A 3,638-nucleotide genomic window follows, 5' to 3' on the forward strand; every position below is an offset into this window, starting at 1 on the left:
ATGCTTCCATCGATCGCAGTTATTCTTCTTGTAATTGGTATCGCCGGTGCTGAGGATTGTAAAGGATGCGTCTCGTTGGACTCGTATTCCTTCGACAAGGTATTTCTGTTTTTGTTTCTCTTTATTTTGACAGTGATGCAAGCGTTTGTAGTTCAATTACATTTTATTATTTACAAGATCGCGAATATTCACTCCACTCAACAGTTGAAGTCCATTCAACGGTCGGTTAGTCACTTTTTTCATTTTCCTCGTCTCGGTGGTTATTTTGTTGCCATAGTTACAGGATATGTTTATACTAATTCGTTGTTATAAAAAAAATACGAGAGAGTAAAACAACGTCAATGTTTAGATCAGTGAAAAACGTGCATTTTCCAAGCAATAGTATCGATTCTATACACATGTGTAATCGTAATCACACAGAACCGGCACGGAATGATTTTATAGATTCCGACAAACCATACCAGACTTCAATCAATTGTTTCATACTATGCTTTACGATACATTAAATAAAACGAAATATTTCTTAAGTATCGGTATCACTAATTACTCGCTATTCAAATTTTATACCTACGATGACCAAGTTAATGATCAAAAGGAACGTAACAAAATATTTATGCCGCAATACAGGTAATTCCAAAATTCAAAGCTGCAACAGTGAAGTTTGACGTCGCATTTCCATATGGTGACAAACATATGCAGTACGCGGAAATAGCCGCAGCAACGAAAAATGCGAACGATCTTTTGGTAGCCGAGATCAGAGTGAAAGATTATGGGAACAAAGACAATTCTGATCTTGCCGCTCGTTATAACATAAAATCCGAAGATTTTCCCGCAGTTCTACTTTTCTTGCAAGGAAAAACCGAGCCCATTCCATTTGTTGCGGACAAGGACACTGATTTTACCGCGGACAATATCAAGCGATTTATAAAGACGAAGTCGGGCGTGTATCTTGGTCTGCCTGGATGTGTCGAACAATTGGACAGACTCGCAGAGGAATTCAAATTCAGCGGAGAAAAAGAAAGGAAGGTACGTAATATTTCTGAGAATTCCGGTATACCTACGATAAAACTTACGAAATTACTATAAAATTAAGTACATAGTAATATTGATGCTTTACTTTGCAGGAGATATTAAACAAAGCTAAAGTTTTTGAAGAAACATTGCCCGATGTGCAGCGCGCCGCCGCTAAAGTTTATGTTAAAACTATGGAGAGAATATTAGAAAAAGGAGACGTATTTGTTCAAACGGAACAAACGAGAATAGAGGGTATATTGAAAGGAAAACTATCGAATGAAAAGAAACGTACAATGGAGGAAAAACGCAATATCTTGCATTCGTTCTTGTATAGAGACGAACTGTAAAAAATCACGAACCAACGTAATAATACAAATTTTGTTGTATGTGTTTCTACAAGAATAACACTGCGCCTTTTTATTGTACATCCATCAACGATTTTAACTGCCATATTTTAAGGAGTTTGTTTTTGGTAAAGTCATTTTTCATCTTACTCAAAACATTCCATTATTCTGTATTGAAATTTATACGAGCGTGATGTGATTTAGAAAAACGATTAAAAAAAATAAAATGCCTAAAAACAGTACCAGGTTTGTAAATTCATGAGTAGAGCACAATTGTAGTTGATTCAATTTTAATATTACTACGTACATATTTCGTAGCAAAGCAGGAACCCACACATTTATTGTTTCTTTATAAAAAGATATATTCAAACGAAATTTAAGAAGACTAACTGAATAAAATCCGATACATTTTTCATTAAACAGCCTTTTGTTTACTATTTTCTTGTTATCGGTGAATTTCGCGTTTCTTTTAAATTGTTCTTTTTTGTTTAATTGTTTAATAGTATAAATGCTAAAACATTTTCCGCTAAAAATCACAGATAATGTACAACATTCGTATAAATATTGTCTTGTTCATAAATTCGAAGTTTATTCCACCTGTTTAGTAAAATAATTGCTAAAAAGTTTCCCTACAAATTTACGTCGGAATGTGCATTTATAATTTACGCCACTGTTTCACTGAACATGATCTCTTACTTCTCCTCTGCATCTTGCACCTGCAAGTCCTCAAGTTCCTTGGATACTTTGTCCATATCTTGTTCGTTCTTCGTTGTCTCGATTTCGTTATTTCGAATCTTTAAACTCTCGTTTCCTGTCTGTTTTTTCGCTTGCTCCTCGTTATCGGTACTTTCGCTGTAACTTACATCGCTGGAAGGTTCGCTATCGCTCTCGACGTGTTTTTCATCCATGTCGTTTTTGCCGGCATATATTTCGCATTCAGAGCCAACTATCTTCTTTGCTTTTTCGAATGCTTCTTTCCAAACAGATGCATCTTTAACAAAGAGAAATATTGATTCCACATAATTGGTAACGTTCATTTACTTACGGTCATCATTATCTTAAGGGAAATAATAAACGTACTTTCCGCGTTTGCAAATCGTATCGCGAGTAATTCGGGTTTAAGCTGTTCGTCCGCATAATCCGCCAATACACTCCATACCCATGCTCTATCACTGCCACAAATTGGCTTTAATTCCATCCATGGAGTTACAAAATGATTGGCACAGATTTTAAATGTCTTGTCTCTCCTCATTACCACTCGTACAGTGTTCTTTATTTTATGTCTTAGCAGTTTAACTTCACCTGTTCCACGTTCCTTCCATTCAGCAGGAAACACTACGTTAATATATACTAACAAACTATCGAGCCGCGACTTTTTCCGCAGACAGCTGCATATGGCCAACATCGTCACTTTCCAGTTTAGGGAAAAAAGGTTACAAAATTATTATTATATATTTATAATTGTGTATAATGGTAATTACTCTCAACAAAGAGTCCAGAAACAGAACTCAGAAAGTTTATTCTTAATAGGTCTACAGAGAGACTATCCCTAGAGTCGAATACATCTATTGTTAGTCGACCGGCCGTTTACGGAAGTTTTCACAAGGAATTTTAGTCGATCGCTCGATTTCGTGTCAAAAACATTAATTTAAGATACAGATCAGTAGCTCTGGATGGTTTAACTTTACATTTTTATCATTTCCACTTCATCTTCTTCATTACTGGATACCTCTATTAGGGGTAAAGAAATTATTGGTTCAAAGTGTATATCACTGTCGTTACCATCTTCTTCATTGTCTTGAGTTTCACAATTACCACCTTTTGTATTAACGTGGTCCCCATTTAACTGCAAAACAATATTAAATAACGAAAGGGTAATGCGCCGGTTTGAATGGGTTACAAAGGAAAAAGAAATACTTAAATTTCTTGTTTCAAGTTACCACAATACTTATCACAATTATTAAAATATGCGTAGAAACGCCACTATTTATTGTAATGCTTAAGAAAAGTGTAAAAATACGTTTGAAATTAGACGAAAACATACGATTTATACCTTTCTTGCTTTATTTCCGTAAGAACGCGGTAATATAACCTAAAGCCTCGCTTGGAAGTTTTTAAAGAAACGATAATAAATCATTCTTTACAACGTATGATACAAGATTAACGTTAAGATACGAATAAAAAAATATTTACCACATTTTCGGGCATCTTTTATGTGTTTCAAAAAATATATTCTTCGTTCAATTATCGAGTATCAGCAACTCCGGTCTGTTTGATAGC

At 34.9% G+C, this 3,638-nt stretch overlaps 2 protein-coding genes across 2 annotated transcripts; one reads left to right on the forward strand and one right to left on the reverse strand.

Annotated features, from left to right (window-relative positions):
• On the forward strand, positions 1-1,738 carry LOC107190686 (endoplasmic reticulum resident protein 29). The gene is made up of 3 exons (XM_015579533.1): positions 1-99; positions 628-1,026; positions 1,125-1,738. The coding sequence occupies exons 1-3, from the start codon at positions 1-3 to the stop codon at positions 1,359-1,361; spliced, it is 735 nt and encodes a 244-aa protein (XP_015435019.1). The 3' UTR covers positions 1,362-1,738.
• A 262-nt stretch (positions 1,739-2,000) lies between these two features.
• LOC107190699 (ran-specific GTPase-activating protein-like) lies at positions 2,001-3,638 on the reverse strand. The gene is made up of 4 exons (XM_015579547.1): positions 3,552-3,638; positions 3,047-3,204; positions 2,439-2,716; positions 2,001-2,349 (listed from the first exon to the last, which is right to left on the reverse strand). The coding sequence occupies exons 1-4, from the start codon at positions 3,564-3,566 to the stop codon at positions 2,051-2,053; spliced, it is 750 nt and encodes a 249-aa protein (XP_015435033.1). The 5' UTR covers positions 3,567-3,638; the 3' UTR covers positions 2,001-2,050.

The sequence above is a fragment of the Dufourea novaeangliae genome, unplaced genomic scaffold (genome assembly GCF_001272555.1).
Source record: "Dufourea novaeangliae isolate 0120121106 unplaced genomic scaffold, ASM127255v1 scaffold170, whole genome shotgun sequence".
NCBI lineage: Eukaryota > Metazoa > Arthropoda > Insecta > Hymenoptera > Halictidae > Dufourea > Dufourea novaeangliae.